Source organism: Rhinatrema bivittatum, chromosome 5 (assembly GCF_901001135.1).
Source record: "Rhinatrema bivittatum chromosome 5, aRhiBiv1.1, whole genome shotgun sequence".
Classification (NCBI taxonomy): domain Eukaryota; kingdom Metazoa; phylum Chordata; class Amphibia; order Gymnophiona; family Rhinatrematidae; genus Rhinatrema; species Rhinatrema bivittatum.
In genome coordinates, this window is record NC_042619.1 from 133,515,652 (window position 1) to 133,534,583 (window position 18,932).

Here is an 18,932-nt window from a genome sequence, read left to right on the forward strand (position 1 = left end):
TAGACTTGTCAGAAGCCTACCTACATATCCCGATCCATCGGGATCATCAGCGCTACCTACGCCTCAAGGTTCTCGGACAACACTTCCAATTCCGGGCTTTGCCCTTCGGGTTAGCCACGGCGCCGCAGACCTTCACCAAGGTGATCGTAGCAGTAGCAGCGGCGCTCAGACGGGAAGGAATCCTTGTCCATCCCTACCTAGACGATTGGCTGCTCAGAGCGAAATCACGAGAAGAGAGCCATCGGGCAACCAACAGAGTGATCGCCCTTCTGGAAAGCCTGGAATGGGTAGTCAACCTAAGCAAGAGTTGCCTACAGCCTTCCCAGTCACTGGAATACCTGGGAGTCCAGTTCGACACCCAGGCAGACAAAGTCAGCCTCACCACCAAGAGAAGGTTAAGACTCCAGACGCGTCTACGGTCCTTGATGGCAGCCAGCCGGCCCATAGCTTGGGACTATCTGCAGGTTCTCTGTCTCATGGCATCCACCCTGGAAGTGGTACCTTGGGCTCGGGCCCATATGAGACCACTACAATGCTCCCTCCTCTCTCGATGGAGCCCACGCTTTCGGAATTACTCCGTGCATCTACCTCTACCAGTCAGATTGCGGACCCAGCTACGGTGGTGGTTACAGTCCAACCACACGAGCAGGGGGTCGAAGATGTCCTCCCCCACGTGGACTCTGCTCACCACAGATGCCAGCCTGAGCGGATGGGGAGCGCACTGCGAAGAGCTCACCGCCCAAGGGCGGTGGAACAGAGAAGAGTCGGGGTGGAACATCAACCGTCTAGAGGCACGGGCAGTCCGATTAGCCTGCCTGCGATTTACTCACAGACTGAGGAACAGAGCAGTCAGAGTGATGTCCGACAACGCCACCACGGTGGCATACATCAACCGACAGGGCGGAACCAGAAGCCAACAGGTGTCCCTAGAGATAGCCCCGCTGATGGCTTGGGCAGAGGCGAATCTCCAGGACATCTCCGCCGTCCACATTGCCGGAAGGGACAACACCGCGGCAGACTTCCTCAGCAGGGAAAACCTAAGTCCGGGAGAATGGCAGCTGTCCCCCACAGCCTTCCAGATGATTGTGGATCAGTGGGGGACTCCGGACATGGACCTATTAGCGGACAGGTCCAATGCTCAAGTACCCAGATACTTCAGCCACAAGCGAGATCCGTTCTCTCACGGGATCGACGCCCTGGTTCAGCCATGGCCTCCAGGGACCCTGCTATACGCCTTTCCGCCGTGGCCCCTGCTGGGCGCCCTTATACACAAGATTCAGAGGCACAGAGGCCTAGTTCTTCTAGTGGCACCAGACTGGCCAAGAAGACCCTGGTACGCGGACATGAGAAGACTACTGACAGGGGAGCCTCTTCCCCTGCCTCCTCTCAGGGACCTGCTACGTCAAGGTCCCATCCTCCACGAGGATCCGGCTCAATTCTCTCTTACGGTCTGGCCATTGAGAGGGCTAGACTGAGGAAAAGAGGTTACTCGGAGCCGATGATAGATACACTCCTCCGAGCTCGCAGGTTTTCCACATCCCTCACCTACATAAGGATCTGGAGAGTATTTGAAGCCTGGTGCGACACTCATGGCACCAATGCACATGCGACCACAATCCCTATTGTTCTGGATTTCCTGCAGGACGGGCTTCAGAAGGGTCTCTCCCTAAGCTCCATCAAGGTTCAGGTGGCTGCGCTGTCTTGCTACGGTCCCAGGAGGGATGGCAAGACCATTGCCACGCACCCAGATGTCTCCCGCTTCCTGAAAGGAGTCAAGCACATTCGTCCGCCACTGAAGTGGCCAGTGCCCCTGTGGAACCTCAACATAGTTTTGGATTTCCTCGCGGGATCTACCTTCAGACCCCTTCGGGGCCTGTCTCTCCGTTCCCTAACTTTGAAGATGGTGTTCTTGCTGGCAGTATGCTCCGCACGCCGCATCTCAGAGCTACAAGCACTGTCCTGCCGTGATCCCTTTCTTAGAATCACTCCAGAGGCTATCCATCTTCGCACGGTTCCCTCTTTCTTACCTAAAGTGGTGTCACAATTTCACCTCAACCAAACCATATCCTTGCCAACCACAGCGGGTTTGAAGAAATCAGAAGAAGGGCGTTTGCTACGCCATCTCGACATAGGCAGATTGCTACCCAGATACCTGGAAAAGACAGAAGCAGTACGAAAGACGGACCATCTGTTCGTCCTTCACAGCAGGGAAGAAGCAAGGGGAAGCGGCCTCTCGGCCCACCGTAGCCCGCTGGATCAAAGAAGTTATCAGAGCGGCCTACGTAGAGGCCAGGAAGTCACCATCTCTACAGGTCAAGGCTCATTCCACCAGAGCGCAAGCAGCATCTTGGGCAGAATCTAGGATGCTGTCGCCCGCAGAAATTTGTAAGGCGGCGACATGGTCCTCCCTCCATACCTTTTCCAGATTTTACCATCTGGATGTCCAGGCAAGGGAGGACACAGCATTTGCGAGGGCAGTCCTACGCGGTCCTCAGGCAGCCTCCCGCCCAGTCCGGGAGTAAAGGTTTTGTACATCCCACTTGTTCTGAGTCCATCTGGCTACACGCTAGGAAATGTTGAGATTACTTACCTGATAATCTCCTTTTCCTTAGTGTAGACAGATGGACTCAGCATCCCGCCCGGCTGCCGGTGCACATGGGTTTCACCAATTCAAGGTAAGCCATGTCATTTTATTACATAAGAGCGTCCACTCTACCAGGTGTCGACACCTTCCGGTTGGAAGCGCTGGCGGTCTCCAGCTACTATCAATCGGTCAGGGGAATCCTGTTTCACTAATTCATTGATCGTCAGTACACATATATCCATAACAGCTTTTGCAAGGAAGATTACTGAGTTGCTTCACTTCCTGTGGGGGTATATGTACCCGTGCTGACGTCAGATCCGTCTCCAACTGCTAGCACAAGCACACTATACCCACTTGTTCTGAGTCCATCTGTCTACACTAAGGAAAAGGAGATTATCAGGTAAGTAATCTCAACATTTTTTTGTATTTTCCAAGTTTCATAATATAAACCTATTATGCAATTGATCCACATGCTGACCTCTTGAGTATTTGCAAATGATGATATTAGTCTCATCTCATCTTTCCCCATATGTTAATGTTCCATGCTTGTATTCATGTACTTGTTTTGTTGTTTCTTCAGACCAGCATATCTCTCCCCATATACATCATGGATGTCAAGGGTTTCAGAAACAGATGTGCTGTTGGCACCACTGAAGGATGGGAGTGTTGTTACTGTAGATATGGGAGGCAGTGTCAGGCTTTGGGAGACAGGACTTGACAACTTGCAGCGCTCTTTGTTGGAGTGGAGAAGTATGATTGGACAAGAAGATGAGAGAGCTATGCAGGTATTTTATTGTTCTACCATCTTTCATTCTTTGGATATGCTACATCTAGATTTGCTTGGATTAGAGCTCAGAATGATAAAGCTGCTCATTACAGTGCTGATAACGTAGTATATATAAAATATACAGAGAGTCCTTGACTTTACAACATTCATGTTCTGATGATTCAAAGTTATTACATTTGCCTATAGGCATCCATTCTCCCACTTCACAACTAATGTTTCAGTTTTATGATGTGTGGTTGGTGCATTGACATCAGCGGGAAGTGGAAAGGTACATCTCGGAGCGCGCTGTCATCAGCCCCTTATTTCCCCTGGGGTGTCTATCACCACTGCCTGGCTCCATGGGCCTGATATTGCTGATAGTGCAACTCTACACACCTCTCCCACCCCACCCCCACACCTTCCCCCCAAATCATTGACAGGCGGGTGATGTCACAAACTCTTGCACCTTCAGTAACCATGGCCCATCACCTCTGGGTTAGCTGCCACCGCTGCTGCCTTCAGCACTTCCATAAACAGCTGGTGTACACAGAGGTTGCTGTTTTATGAGAAATTTGTGCAAATACATTAGGCAACTTATTTGCATAATTTTACACCTGCTAATTATCTAGCGCCAATGATAGACTCATCTATTGTCTGCTATTTTGGGTATGAGGTCTGGGTGAACTGGGTGACTTCAGGTTGATGTACTAGGAGGGTCTCGGTGAACTGGTGGAAGTATCAGCAAACTAGTCATTTTCAAGTATGCATGCATATTTTAAAATATACCTTCCTCCTTGTGCCTCCACAACAGGTCAGAATAGCTCCTGCCTCCACAACAGGTCAGAATAACTCCCGCCGCCTACCTTCCTCTCCCATTGAGCTCAGGACCCCAGCAAGGGAAACAGATAGTTTCTCTGTGGCCCTAGATAAGTCCTCTTAAAAAGGCAGCACCCCCCCAACATAAAAGTAAGTAAAATAAACATTTAAAATGCTAGTTGCTGCCTACAGGACCTTCTTTAGAAAATAGGTAATCAGATCTTAGTACTGGAACCAAACCCCCATTTATTACATTGTTCTTATGGGACAATTATATTCAAGTTACATTTCAACTTAAGATAGTCTTCAGGAACCAGTTATGTCATAAGCCCAAGGACTACCTGCATAGGAGAAACATGACTGATTGTAAGGGCACAGTTAATATAATTGCTTAACTATGTCTTTTTTCATGAAGTGTCACATCCAGATCCCAGAGTCATCTCTTTTGGACAGCATAAATAAGTCTCAGCCAATAAATACTCCATTGCCTGTTGGTGGATCAACCCAGAGAATGACTATGGGACATGAAGTCTATAAAGAGGGAGAAGGGTTGCAAATCTGCATGGTTAAATTGTATAAGGTAGGGTGGGAAACCAATGTTCTTTGAAGGCTACACACTGGTTGAGTTTTCAGGATATTCCTAATGAATATGCATGGGAGAGATTTACATAAGGTTGAGGCCATGTGCATACAGACCTCTCTCATGCATATTCATTAGGGTTATTCTGAAAACCCAACTAATTTGTGTTCAAGGATCATAGGTTCTCCATCCCTGGAATAAGGATATAAAAAGCTTCAAGATAAGCCTTCTTCCATATCCTAATCATAATTATCTAGTACTGATCAAGTGGAAAGTCAAATAGCCTAATATTCTCACTACTCTTTCCCATCCATTAGAAGCCCTTATCTCCATAAAATTATTTGTTTTTTTCTTTAACATTTATAACTGTTCTCTTTTCAAAGAAAAAAGGTTCTTTTTGTAGCTATTAATGATATCTTTTCATGTTTTCTGTGTCGTGTAATATAAACCTTTTGTTTGACACATCCGCTTATTGATCTTTTAAATATTTGTAAATGATAATTGTATTCACTGTAAATGTATCTTGCTCTCCTTGTTTTTCCTTGTATGTTAAATGTCCCATTATCCAGTTAATTTGGTTTTGTATTGCTTTGCAATATCCCATCTTAAACTAAAACTGTCCACCAAGACCATAAGTGTGACCTTTAAAAGATCTTTAAAAAAAATCTCTTTATTTACATATGTATGTGCTACTTACATATTAGCATGTTTAAGAGTGGGGTAAAGACCACATATTTAAATAGGATTCCATAGATTCATTACAGGATTTCACATGAGTCTTAAGTAATCTAAAGTTATGCTAGCAAATGTTTATTTTCTCCAGTGACAAGCAGGATGTGAGAGGTGGGTGATGTCATCACACAAAGCCCTGACTTCACAGTTTTAGAGCTTTCAGAGCTCTGCTGAACTGTTCTGTTTTGTTTATATGTTTTGCTTTGTAAATCTGCCCAGACTGTCAGAGAATTGGACAGTATATAAATTGGATAGGTAAATAAATGTGCAGGAATGTCCTGTACCATTCAGGGACCCTTTCAGTTCCGTTTTTTTCTGCCAGTCGGTTCACACTGTAAGGAAAATATTTCCATTTACCTCAAAGCCTGTTATAAGGTTTTTCCACAAAGGACCCTCTGTTTTGGAAATTCTTCTCCTCCATGCTACCTCCCTAGGAGGTTTTTCCATCTTTTTCAAGTTTTCTTTTATTTGTCTATGGCCGTATTGGTACCAAGTATCAGTGCATGTACTGACACTAGCCAGGTCAATTTTTCTTTAAAAAAAATCGAGTCATTTGATTTTGAATCAGCTATTTTTCATCTCACATCCACCAAACCAAAGAAGACTAGTGTTGAGGGGCCCAGGAGCTGCACAAATTAATGGTGGAGCAATGGTCTTGAGGAAGCATTGTCCTTCATGAACATTGACACCGATAGAGGCCAAGGGGACAGAGCTTCCTCCAGTTCCTCCCACCTGATGAAAGCAAAGAGTTCCGCTGCATCATTATTGGCATGGAGAAGCACAGACATTAGTCCCATTCGATGCATTCTGATGAAAGCAGGAAGAGGTTGGCAAAAGGCAAATATCTGGAGAAATGGGTTAGCCTCCGATGCATCTCAGGTGACCCAGGAAGATGTGATTTCTCCTCCTGCCTCTCATCCTGTGCAGACATCGACAGCATCAATATTGATGCAAACTGACATCCAGCCCATCCTCATATCTTTTGGTGCAACAGCAGCAATGGCATCAATACCAGCAACCAAAAGAGAATTGATATCAATGCTATCTGCACCATTATCAATTTCTAGTGTATTGGGAGAGGAAATTCCCCAACACATTGTGATCTAGTGCCCCCACTCCCACCAGTTCAAATCATTTCATATAGTTGCTGACAGAAAGACAGTTGCACCTTAGGCCACATCAGCGATCCAACCATTGGCTTCAGATTCTGTGTGTTCCCAGGGGTGTGATTATGGACCTGAAGATTTAACTGAAGAGGAAAAGACCACAGGTCTCCCCTCCAACCCTTCTATTCCACAGGACAGAAATGGTCCCTATCCAAGGACCTCTCCTTCTCAGATTTCGTGATGGAAATGTCTATTTATTTATTTATTTATTTTTGGTTTTTATATACTGGAAGTTCCTGTATACAATACATATCACTCCGGTTCACATTTAACAAAGATAACTATCGCCGGGGAGGCGGTTTACATGGAACATATCGAATATAATGAACGGATAATAATCAAAGTACAATCTATTATGAAACCACTAAGATCAACTTAGAAAACAACTTGAAACATATAACTGACGCAATATGAACATTACGATATTGCTGTAAGACAAGGCTGGATGTTTGTTCTTCTTGCTTTTAGCTCTCTGGGAAAGCTTGATGGAAAAGCCAAGTCTTGAGTTTCACTTTGAAAGTAGTATGGCACGGTTCAAGGCGGAGGTCCGGTGGTAGTGAGTTCCAGAGAGACGGGCCCGCTGTGGATAGAGCGCGTTTCCTCAGGGTAGATTTTGCTGGTTGGGTGATCATTCTGTTCTGGTATGCCCTTCTGGTTGGTTTGTTAGAAGAGAGTAGTTGAAGCTGGAAAGTTAAGTTGAGTGGGGAGATGTTATGTAGTGCCTTGTGAATCAACATGCAAGTCTTGAACTGAATCCTATATTTGATGGGAAGCCAGTGGAGATGCTGGAGGATTGGGGTGATATGGTCCCTTTTTTTGGCATTGGTAAGGATCCTTGCAGTAGCATTCAGAACCATCTGGAGTGGTTTGGTAGTGTATGCTGGAAGGCCCTGCAGGAGTGAATTACAGTAGTCTAATTTAGTAAGAATGATGGCTTGGAGTACTGTGCGGAAATCCCTGTAGAGTAGAAGGGGCTTTAGTTTCTTTAGCACTTGTAATTTAAAAAAGCATTCTTTTGTAGTGTTATTTATGAATTTATTGAGGCTGAGTCTGTTGTCTAGTAGTACTCCCAGATCCCTGACTTGAGGTGCGGTGGCATATCCTGAGGTGTCTGGAGAGTTGCTGGATGTTGGCGGGGTAGATTGATCTGGTGCTATTATGAGAATTTCCGTTTTTTTGGTGTTTAGCACCAGGTTGAGGCTGGTTAGAAGATCATTGATGGATGAGAGGCATTTTTTCCAGTAGGCCATGGTTTTGTGTATGGTCTCCGTGATAGGGATGAGAATTTGAATGTCATCCGCGTATAAGAAATGGGTGAGCTTGAGGTTAGTAAGTAGATGACAGAGTGGGAGAAGGTAAATGTTGAAGAGGGTGGGGGAGAGTGATGATCCTTGTGGTACCCCCATCTTGACTTGGATGGGGTGAGATTCCTTGTTGTTTATCTTAACTTTGTATGTTCTGTTCTCTAGGAAGGACTTAAACCAGTTGAGAGCTGCTCCAGTGATGCCGATGTCTGTTAGTTGTTGTAGTAGGCTAGGGTGGTTCACGGTGTCGAACGCTGAGGAAAGATCCAGCAGCGCGAGGAGACAAGGTTGTCCTTTTTCGAGATTGAAGATAATGGTGTCTGTTAGTGTGGCTAATAAGGATTCGGTGCTCTTTTTCTTTCGGAATCCATATTGGTTATTGGTGAGGATATTGTTGTCGTCAAGGAATTCAGAAAGTTGTCTGTTGACAATTTTCTCCATAATTTTAGCTAGCATAGGGAGGTTAGCTATGGGTCTATAGTTAGCCAGATCTGTAGTAGGAAGGTTGGGTTTTTTGAGGAGAGGTTTGAGCATTGCTAACTTGAGTTGGTCAGGGACTTGGCCTTGGGTGAGGGAGCAGTTAATGATATCGGCAACTGGCTTGGCAATGATGTCATGGATTGAGCTCAGCAGGTTTGATGGTATATGGTCTAAGGGGTGAGAGGACGGTTTTATCTTCTTAATGATATTTGCTATTTCTAAGGATGTCTAAGGATATACTATTTGATTTGGAGAAGGAGGCAGATCCCAGATTTTAAATGTTGGATATCCTACAATTTCTCAGTCTCCTAAAAGAAATCATGGCAGTGCCTATCCACAATATTCTAAGGATGCACAGATGATAATCTGAGAGATCCTCCAGTCTATTCATCCAGTTAACAAAATAGTTTCAGCAACAGTCTGTAGTAGTTGAATCAGCTCTCAAGAAAATCAAGAGGTCCAAGACACACTTCTCGGTGCCCCTGGGAGAGAGTCTCATACCCCTGACACTCTTGGGAGACAAGGTCATCAGAATTCTGTGCTCATGTCTGGCATAGCATCTTTTTAGCTATTCAACATGTGGCACATTCTGGAGCAGGTCAGGGCCCTCTCAGATAGTCTCCCTCAAAAGACATCTGATGATCTAAGAGCATTAGTGGACAAAGGTCAGAAATGTGGAAAACACTTGGTCAGGTTGGCCTGTGATGTTTTTGAGATGGCAATGAGATCCTCTGCCACAGGAATCAGCACTTGCAGACTCTCATGGCTGTGAGCTTTGAACCTCAGAACAGATGTGAAAGACAGGCTTTCCGATGTGCCTTGTAAGCGAGACAATCCCATATGTAGGCAAGAGAGAAAACATGTATAAGAGAGCATGAGTGATCACATATATGACCAAGAGCATGAGAGAGAGCAACTGAGCCAGTGAGCATGTATGTGTGAGAGAGAGAGAGCTAGTGAGCATGTTTGTGAGCAAGAGAGAGAGTAATAACCAGTAAGAAAAAGGAAGTGATAATGCCCTTGTGCAGGTCTTTGATGAGGCCTCACTTGGAGAACTGTGTTCAATTCTGGAGCCCGTATTTCAAAAAGAAGAGAATCAGGACAGACGTGATCCAGAGAAGGGCAATCACAATGGTGTAGGATCTGTATCAGAATACTTATGAGGAGAGGCTATAGGATCTAAATATGTATATCCTGGAAGAGAGGAGATGCAGGGGGAGATATGATACAGACCTTCAGATACCTGAAAATTTTTAATGATGCACAAACTTCAAACCTTTTCCGTTGGAAAGGAAATAGTAAAACTAGGGGTCACAAAATGAAACACCAGGGAGGATGACTCAGAACCAACATCAGGAAATATTTCTTCACAGAGGGGCGGATTTTCAGAGCCCTGCTCGCGTAAATCCGCCCAAAACCGGGCGGATTTACGCGAGCAGGGCCCTGCGCGCCGGGAAGCCTATTTTACATAGGCCTCCCGGCGCGCGCAGAGCTCCGGGACTCGCGTAAGTCCCGGGGTTCTCCGAGGGGGGCGTGTCGGGGGGCGGGCCCGGTCGTCGCTGCGTTTCGGGGGCGTGTCGGCAGCGTTTTGGGGGCGGGTACGGGGGCGTGGCTACGGCCCGGGGCGGTCCGGGGGCGTGGCCGCGCCCTCCGTACCCGCCCCCAGGTCGCGGCCCGGCGCGCAGGAGGCCCGCTGGCGCGCGGGGATTTACGCCTCCCTCTGGGAGGCGTAAATCCCCCGACAAAGGTAAGGGGGGGGTTTAGACAGGGCCGGGCGGGTGGGTAAGGGAGGGGAAGGTGAGGGGAGGGCAAAGGAAAGTTCCCTCCGAGGCCGCTCCGATTTCGGAGCGGCCTCGGAGGGAACGGGGGTAGGCTGCGCGGCTCGGCGCGCACCGGCTATACAAAATCCATAGCCTTGCGCGCGCCGATCCAGGATTTTAGCAGATACGCGCGGCTCCGCGCGTATCTACTAAAATCCAGCGTACTTTTGTTTGCGCCTGGAGTGCAAACAAAAGTAGGCTATTCGCGCGCCTTTTAAAATCCGCCCCAGAGAGTATAGTCAATGCCTGGAATGCCCTTCCAGAAGAAGTTGCGAGAATGAAAACCGTAAATGAATTCAAAAGGACATGGAATAAACACTGTGGATCCCTAAAGGCTATAGGTTGGAAATTAAGAAATGAGTGGATAGGGATAACCTACATGGAGCGGCAGTTAATATCCTTTAATCAATTAGCCTTGCTATTTTTGATGCAACTGCTACATTGCTCTCTTCTTCAATGGTGGGGAAAAGAGAGAATTGGATTCAGATAACAGCCAACAACTTTTACAATCCGGGGTACTGATATACAAACATTAGGATAAAAGCACAGGATTGCTTCTACAGCCAAGTCCAAAAACAAAGCACATTAAAGTATCATTGTCTGCATTATCAAGAAGGCTGCTTACTCTGTAAAAATGTTGCTAGCCGTAATTTTGTTATGGGTTTGATAGTTGCTTGGTTTTGATTGTATATATTACTAACCTTAACATAAGGCTTAGGGATAGCCAGCACACAGAGGCAGCAACTACCATACGAAACTTTCTGGGCAGACTAGATGGACCATTTGCTCTTTGTCTACTGTCATTATTTTGTTACTATGAGAGTGCTGGAGAGAGCAATTGAGCCGGCATGTGAGTGAGTCAGTCAGTGAGTGCATGTGTGAGCGAGATTATATGAGAGAGCAAGTGAGCATGTGTTTAAGCCAAGAGCATGAGAAGCATGTATGTGAGTGAAAGCGAAAGCAAATGAGCCAGTGGACATGTGTGTGTGTGAGCAAGTAAGCCTATGAGCAAGCGAGCCAGTGTATGAGGGAGAGCGAGAGACCCAGTGTGTAAGAGTAACCATATATGTTAGAAAGTGTGTATATATAAGAGAGGAGAAATCTATGAATCTCAGGGTGAATGGTGTAAAACCTCGGACTAGTAAGACCAATAAAGACTAGCCTTAAAAGTCATAACAGTGACAAGTTTATTATAAAGAAATGCATCTTTTCTTTGGAACAGCAAGCAATACAAAGCAAATGTTGTACGCTCAAGCCTACTCAGCGATCTAACGTTCGTGCATAGTATTATAAGGGATTCCCTTCAGCCAATCAGCAGGTGTCTGCATTTGCCCGCCCCTTACCTTATGACCAATTATTAAATTTGTGCCTGTATAGGTGCCTTGTTACTAGGATGCTTTTTCTGCCATTTACACTTGCTGGTAATTTCCAGGAAATAAGTCTGCTTTAAGTTTCGTTTTCTGAGCTCTGAAGTCACCTGCACTCAGCATAATCATACATTCCCCCCTTTTGAAGGGTTTCTCCTAGGAACCCTTCACACCTATCTGCGTCACACATCACCTGTCTTAGGTTGTTCCGCCTGAACCAAGGCTATTCCTTAGTGGCTAGAGACTTACCCATCTTAGTACCAGTGTGCTCATTTTTCACAGATAGCTATTATTTGCGGTGGGGAATGGTGCATTGATGTCATTGGAGTCCAGGAGCACCAGTTTCAAGGTTTCAGCTTGGTTTAGCATGATCCGTGCGCTGGTCTGGGTTACCAACATTTCAGACACTTGATCGCGACATCTTCGTAGACAGATACAAAGGAATGGCAAGCAGAGGCAGACAACAAATCCCGGTAAGGCAATTGTACACATGGAGCCAATTAGAATTTTTCAAACCTGAGCCTAATCTAGAGAACCATGATCCAAGGGATCCAAATGGAACACTGGCTTCAAATCCTTTCCATGTCTTTACCGGTACGTGAGAAAAAACTTTCCACATAGTCCACCTTCTGAAGCTAGTATGTAATCTAACGCTAGACAGTTCTGGTAAATGGCATTCTGGAAACCCTTTTGCTGTGCAGCTGGTATTCTCAGTGCTTTTACAGTTTCATTAGTAATTATTTCAACAACAGCTTGTAATCTTATAATACGATTTAACATGTATATTGGAGTTCTGTAACCGCAAGAGCCATCCTGAGCCCAGGAGGCAGGGTCGTAATAGGCCATGATACTGGGCCAATAGGAAATTACCATTTGAGCTTTCGTGGTATAGCTGCGGAAAGATTGTGACAAACAAGAGGAATTGCCTACAGCTATAGTGTGTAATACTGTGTAAGGTCTATGGATGCACTATGTTGCAACAATGGAGTGGGCCAGTATCCACTGTGCTTTCCCACATCTGGGTGGTAACTGAATACTAGAAACATTATGAGTGATTTCCAATCCTGTTCTTTTGCTTCCCAAAGCCAATTATCTCCCCTGTTGGAACCTCTGCATCAAGGAGGTACAGTGGCTTTGGTTTCTGTATGTATGTGGCCACTGTTGTGGACATATGTATGTATGGTTATGCATGTAAGTGTGGTGCTTTTCTAGGGAACTACCACAGGTCTGAATAAAATCACAGTCCGGGATCAGGGAATATACCTCAAAGATAAGAGAAGCAGGTGTATCAATGGGGGTCAGGAAGACAACAGGGAGCCGGTGACAGGGGGAGGAGGACAGATGCTAAGAACTGTCCCTGGGACGAACCTCTGTTGGGAACTTGCAGCCATTGTTGGGTGGGATTGTCAGTAGGATCAAAACAAGTGATCTTTCCATTATGTGTGCACACACTGTACTGGGTGAAATTATATGTACAATGCGTGATGGTCTCTTGACATTTGTACCTTGTTTTATATAGCAATATAGATGTTTTGGTCATACCATCTATGGTTATTGTGATGCAAGTGTTACATGAGGTCGGATCGGTACTTATGCATATGGGTGTCACAAATATACCAATCAGGAGGGAAAACCTAGCAAAGCAATTGAACATCATTTTTAAAAGGAACAGAGAAAGTATTAAGAGGCAATCTGTCGTAATGGGCAAGGAAGAAAAGGAAAAACAACAGAAAAAAAACATAAGACACGTTCTGGTCATAGGTAGGAATAGGAATAGTTTTGCATATCCCTGTGAGAGTAAGCCTCAGTTAGAACGGGTGAGTCTCTACAAGGAGATCAATCTCAGAAAAAGAAGATCCAGAGAAAAAGGATAGATACTCAAAGAATAAGGAATTCAAGAAAACATTTGATCCATACTGAGACATATCTCACTCTAAGAGGGCAAGCAGTGGGATGTGGTAATTGAGTAATGTGATCACATTTTTCTCTTAGTTTGGTGTTATTTATAATTTTATAACTGTTCACTATATGAAACTGTTGTTACAATGTAAACCGGAATGAAGGCAGCCTGCTATATTTCGGTATAAAAAAGAATATAAATAAATAAATAAAAAATAAATCAAAGCAGCTTTCATAGATAAAGGTAAAGAAAAACATATTACATAATCATTTAGCTGATTCAATGAAGGAAAACATATAAGTGGTGGAAGTTAGACTGGAAAATGCTACAAAACTTGGAAAAACTACATTAATTCTGTCTAAATAATGGCATTTGCAAATAGGTCCAAACAGCATTGAGCAAGACACAAAGCAATGAACACACAAAAGAAAATCAAATGATGAAACGTATGATGAAAGGTGTACGATGGCTTTCTTTGGAAACAGTTCACAGTCCAATTCCATAGCAAACGATGCAGTTATAAGGATGGGATAATCTCTGAATGCAATGACGGTTGCGGGGCAAACAGTCCTCTCGGCTTAGTGCACTTCAGTGACATCAAAGCGCAGCCTTTCAATTCAGCACTAGGTATTGTACTTGATCAGAATCTAACATAAGAGCAAAACAAATTCAGATTAATCAGGGAAAAGATTCCATCAGTCATTTCATAGAACATTAAACTTTGACACGCAACTTCATTCACTCTGCAGGTGTAAGAACACACAACACAGAAAACAAACAAGTAACACATACTTTTTCTTTTGATGAGCTCAAACCCCTGATCAAAAATGAAAGTAGGCCAAAAAGTGTGTGAAAAAAATGTTTAGATAGTGGCTAGATCAATCTAGAATAAAACAAAAGTAAAAATCAAAAAGAGATCTGTTTAAAAATGAAAAACTGGGAAAAAAGAAGAAAATGTAATCTTCAACAATCTTCAAACGTTTCATCTGCTATTGACCTGGGAAAATATAAAATCTGGCAACATAAAAGTTAGAGAAATTACAGCTCAATTGAAACTAAACATTTTAATATTAATTCAGCAAATTGCAGTCATAAAGCTACTCTTTGTTCTTTTATATTGCTGTGCCTCTAGGAGGCGCTATACTCATTAATACGCAGCTGCAGAATTTTTTCTTTTCTCTTCTGGGATACAGTCCTGCAACAGAATCTTTGTTACTGAGATAACTCTCTCGCTTCTGGGGAAGGCTCTCTCCTCTGTGTGTTACGTAGCGGGTGATTTAGTGTGCCCTTGGGCCTCAGCCCGACCCCAGACAGATCCAGGACCAAACCGAGGGTTGACGGCGTGTTCCAGCATGGCAGACGGTCTTCCCTCTGCCAGGCCTGCAAGCTCCCAAGGCCAACAACATGAAGATGTTGGAATGTGAATGGTCCTCCAACCATTCCGAGCCCTTTCGGACCTGACGCTTGGATTGGCATGGAGCAGCAGGCCTGGCCTGAGGACGAGGGCAGACGGGCCTTGACATGAAGACATGACACCAAGGTTGATGCAATGGCATCGCAGATGAAGACATGACACCAAGGCTGATGCGGACGGCATCAGAGACGAGGGCTGGAACAAGACATGACACCAGGGCTATTGAAGACATGACACCAGGGCTATTGAAGACATGACATCAGGGCTGATGCGAAGACATCACAGACCAGGGTCAATGCGACGGCATCCCGGACCAGGGTCAATGCGACGACATCAGGAACAAGACGTTGAAGCGAAGACATGACACCAAGACTGATGCAACGGCATCCAGGACGAGACGAGGAACTTGAAGTCCAGACGAGACAAGAAGCTGGGAGGGTGAACATTGGCACTGTCTGTCAGGGCACCCTACTCAGCCCACCTTCACGGATGGACACAATGGGCTGGTCGCGGACCACCCTGTCCCACTCCGCGCCCTACACAGCCCGAGGAGGCTGGTCACAGACCACGCGGAGAGCGGGACAAGCGCAGGGAAGAGTCCAGTCGAGGTGGGACTCCGACGACAGAGCCAGATGTCGTCCGAAGCACCACAAAGGTTGGCAGGACATGACGGCTCAGGAGCACAGGACACCAGTCCGCCTGCAGGCCACTCCAACTCGGGAAAGATGGCATCCGAGGGACCAAGGCCAGCAGGACCAGAAGGCTCAGGAGCGCTGAAGACACAGGAACAAGACACCAAGGAACCTGGGACATCAGGAAGTGGAAGATCAAGATGAGACACCAGGACATCTGGACGAGGACTTCAGGCAATCAAGACGTGACATGACATGACATGAAGAAGACGAAACGATGAGGAGCTCCACAAAGAAGACCTGACGGAGCTCTGGCAGGCAGGAGCCTCCAGAGTGCAGTAACTCTGATGTAAGGCGAAGATGTAATGTGAAGACAGCCCTTTTATAGGGCTAGGCAGGAAATCAGTCCAAAGGTGGGGCCAGAAATACTTCCTGTGGTTGGCCCTTTAAATGCTGAAGAGAGGCACGCGCCAGTGCCTAAGGAAAGGCTGAAGAGAAGAAGCAGGACCACAGACAGCGGTGCTCTCCTGCACGCTGCAGCGGCAGAGCAGGGGAGGCAGATTACCCGCAGGCAGGCCCCGGGGCAGCCTCCAGGCTGCGAGCGAGGACCCCATCGATGGCGTCGCGTCCCCTGGCCGCAGGGGAAGGCTGAGGGTGGCTCCCTGACATGGAGGCAGGCTTCGGGGCAGCCTCCGGCCGCAGGAGGGAAACACAGTCCGCAGCTCCAGCCGCAAAGGAAGGCAGAAGTCTGCGGCTTCGGCTGCGGCAAAGACCACAGCTGGAAGGGCGGCCTCCGGGCTGTGAAGACTACCGAGGCCGCGGCTCCAGCCACGCAAGAAGGCCCGACTTCGGCGGCATCCGTGCCATGTCGGGAGGAGAAGCAGCAAAGAGTGAGGTGAGCAGGGCCTGCTCGCGGGGGTAAGCTCCGCGGGCAGGGTTCATAACACTGTGAAATGACAAAACATTGTTAACTTTGACATATAACTTATACATAAGGGCAATTTTAAATTTGCAAGTAAAGGCTTAGGGGGATGTGCTTTAAGTGTGCCAGAGCAAAACCATCTCAATCCTCTCTTGCTGCTTTTGGTTTTTTTTTGTTTTCATTTCTCACACTTTTTTTTTTTTTTTTTCCATAATTGCAGTAATGTTTCAATTTCTGCATTCCCTGTACTGACAAGATAAAGAATTCTCTTTTTATTTTCTTTTGCACTGTAAATGAAACTAAACATTCTTACTTACTCAAGGCTATTAATATTCTTCTGCTTAATATCTTATAATTCCTTGCCAATCTGTTTTTAAACTAAACACCCAAATTTCTGTTTTTAAACTAAACTGATCAATTCATTAAAATGGAGTCTCTCTGTTCTCTTTTGTTGCTCTGACCGTCCCTCTGCATCCCCCCTTTGCTGACCCCCCTTCTCCCTTGCTTTACTGGGATGATCAAATAAAGCTCTGGAAATCTGCAGCACCGTTTCAATTGTCCCAGCAGATAATGCTATTAATGCCAGTTATGCTTGGACCCCTGTATAAAAACAGTTTTATAAAACAGTGCATGTTGTTCAGTAATTAATAAACTAGTGACAAATACAACACTTTGACTCAGAAAGGCAGGAAGTAGGAAAAAAAAGGACTTTAATCTCAACGCAGAACTCCGTCCTTAAACTAAGTTGATAATTCATTAAAATGGAATCTCCCGTTTCTCCTGTGCCACTCTGGCCATCCCTCTGCATCCCCCTTCAGCGGTCCCCCCTGCTTTTGGTCTTTCTTTGTCTCTGAAATAAACAAATTGTGTTCACAAGTGGAGCGCAGAGTGTGGAACAGGAGATACCGCTAGATAAACAGCAAGAAAAGGAATGATTGTTTCAGAACTGTGTTATAAAGAGAACAGCATCTGGGAACTAACTGCATGTAATACTGCAAAATGACCTTGCAGCACGAGTTGTAAGGAGGGGGGTCTCCCCCTCTCTTTCTCCCGCTCTGCCGTACACAAAGAAATTCCAAACCGCATGCATACGCGTGCACTGAGCTCGACACAAAAGGAATGCCCGCGGGGGGGCCAACTCACTCCAAGGTAAGACTCCAGCTCCCATCAAACAGCACGCTCAAAGGAAATGGAAGGGCGGGTTCACTCCCCCTTTCCCTCTCCGCTGGTCACAAAGAAATTCCAAAGGTGGGGGGGACTAATGTACTCGAAATGAAGACTCCAAGGGCTGCCGTAAACCACAGATTCACGGTAAGGTTTTGAAATCTAAACTGTAACCAATTGTGAGATTTGCACTGTAACCAATAGTCTGTTTAGCAAGAAAAACAACACCCGTCACCATAACCTGAACTGCATATCAAACTGATTATAACTTTCAAACTTGCCCACGGCATCTATGTGCACATACAAACAACTGTGAAATTTACTAGGAAAGTGATTTCCAGCTCCCTGCAGGTTATCATGTAACTTGAAACTGCCGGAGCTCACGCTGAGCCAGCAGACTATACAGCCTAAGGCAAAACTAACAAAACTAATTAGAAATACAAGCACTGAGCTCTGAGACAAGCAGCGCTTCACAGGTACCCACCTACAAAAAGGTGAGGGCCCTGCACAAGCGAAACCTAGTAAACTGAATGATCTTAGAAAGCAGCAAACAAGGCAGAAAGAACGCAGGCAAAGATACCGAAAAATCTAAACATATTGAAAAATCTACTCTCATACATACAAAATAACAACAATAACAATGGGGACCCTCTTATAAGAAAGGGACACCCCGGGCTTTACCTGCTTCGATGTCTCGGACAAGGACAATAAAAGAATAAGGGCTCCAGAACTCTGTCACGGATCCTTTAAATTAGCAAGCGTCAGACCCCTGTCACGACCCTGCTTGCACTACTCCAGAGTGCAGCTGACTGACACCAGCATGCCCGTAGCGCCTGGCAACCGTCAGCAGCTTTGGACAACCGCCGCACTTTAAGCCCAGTGCTGGACACGGACGTCCCATGGGGGCGTGATCAAAGCTTCCCAGGATCCGAGTCACGGCACCATATGTAAAACCTCGGACTAGTAAGACCAATAAAGACCAGCCTTAAAAGTCATAACAGTGAGAATTTTATTATAAAGAAATGCGTCTTTTCTTTGGAGCAGCAAGCAATACAAAGCAAGTGTTGTACGCTCAAGCCTACTCAGCGATCTATCGTTCGTGCATAGCATTATAAGGGATTGCCTTCAGCCAATCAGCAGGTGTCTGCGTTTGCTTGCCTCTTACCTTATGACCAATTATTAAATTTGTGCCTTTATACGTGCCTTGTTACTAGGATGCTTTTTCTGCCATTTACACTTGCTGGTAATTTCCAGGAAATAAATCTGCTTTAAGTTTTGTTTTCTG

General features: G+C 45.7%; 1 protein-coding gene across 1 annotated transcript in view; it reads left to right on the plus strand.

The window, feature by feature from the left end:
* Positions 1-18,932, plus strand: part of VWA8 (von Willebrand factor A domain containing 8) — a 745,717-nt gene that overhangs the window by 533,956 nt on the left and 192,829 nt on the right. Inside the window, 1 exon segment of the mRNA XM_029602953.1 lies at positions 3,165-3,369. Coding sequence (XP_029458813.1) covers positions 3,165-3,369 — 205 coding nt within the window.